At 33.7% G+C, this 1301-nt stretch overlaps 1 protein-coding gene across 1 annotated transcript in view; it reads right to left on the reverse strand.

Annotated features, from left to right (window-relative positions):
- Window positions 1-740, reverse strand: part of LOC103307725 (protein ALP1-like) — a 2783-nt gene extending 2043 nt beyond the window's left edge. Inside the window, exon 1 of the mRNA XM_008179968.1 lies at window positions 499-740. Within this exon, the coding sequence (XP_008178190.1) occupies window positions 499-740 (242 nt within the window). The remainder of the gene's footprint in view (window positions 1-498) is intronic.
- Between the last annotated feature and the right edge of the window lie 561 nt (window positions 741-1301).

Raw genomic sequence — 1301 nt, forward strand, 5'->3', positions numbered from 1 at the left:
GAAGATACAAATTTTGCTTTATCTCTTGTCCCATCACTCCAGAAATTAAACGCAGAAGAAAAACTCGATGCTAAAATTGGTATTCTTAACATTTTTAAACAAATAACACTAGCAAGGCGTTTTGAGACAAGTTCTCAATCAACAAGTAGCTACAATGTCTTACAGCGACCGTTGTCTTATCCTGTATATCATCCAGGGAGTAACATGCCACCACCACAACTATCTCAGCATTCAAATTATACGTCCAGTTTCACCACACCACACAGTTTGCCTACGTTTCAAGATATTCAAAATACTCCATCGCCAGAAAATTCTAATGATACAGTTCGTTCCCATTTTTCTAATTTTTCAGATGATACGGAAATATATGACTTATGAACATTGTAATAATATTGTATATATATTATTATATATTTTTTCAATATTATACTTAGTTTTGAGGTTTTAACTTTAATAAAATAATAAAAGATAATTAATAATTTTTGTGGTTTATCTTACCGTATCGTAACACTCAATCTTTCTTCCACAGGTATAGAGAGTCTTAACTGTGTATTCTCCTTCGCTATTGCTGGTCCAATTAATTTGACGAGTTCATTGAAGCTTGTTATGCTCATACGATAGTAGCCAAAAAACTTTTCTGGAAAATTCAATAATTTGGAATGCAATGTATGAAATTTTCCATGCAATAATCTATTACTATAGATTGGATGCACCCAATATTCTCTATTTCTCTTCTTCATTCTCTTCATAATCCGTCTTCGTTGTATTAACGCAATAATAACATTTCTTGACAACATTTTTAAACGAAAGGTATACTAAAAAACGACTACTATCGTCAGCAGAATTCAGTACAACTAGAAAAATCTTTCCAGAGCAGTCGGCCGACTAGCCAAGCTAGTTTGCGTATTCACCACCGACCAAACTGTTTAGTTGGCCCAGTGTGCGCGATAGTAGCCCAACCCGACTAAACTATCGGCCGATATAAAGTCTGTAGTCTGCGATGTCTCTAACTGTTACGGGTCATATTACGATTACTAAAATCAATTATAAAAATGTAAATAACTAGTATACAAGAAAACTTTTACATACTGGGAAATGGTCTAGTGACCCTTCACCTTCGATCGTTGAAGGTTTCAAAATTTTTTTTAAAGGATGTGGTTTTTTCAAATTCGTAATCCATCGGGAAAACTTTGTAGTAATATTTATCTGTCCGTACTTTGTAATATTAATTAATTTAGTGTTTTATTTCTAGTCAAAAGGGAACAATAGTGAGTGATGTAGGAATGTGCCTGGGCCTCGTC

The sequence above is a fragment of the Acyrthosiphon pisum genome, chromosome A1 (assembly GCF_005508785.2).
Source record: "Acyrthosiphon pisum isolate AL4f chromosome A1, pea_aphid_22Mar2018_4r6ur, whole genome shotgun sequence".
NCBI lineage: Eukaryota > Metazoa > Arthropoda > Insecta > Hemiptera > Aphididae > Acyrthosiphon > Acyrthosiphon pisum.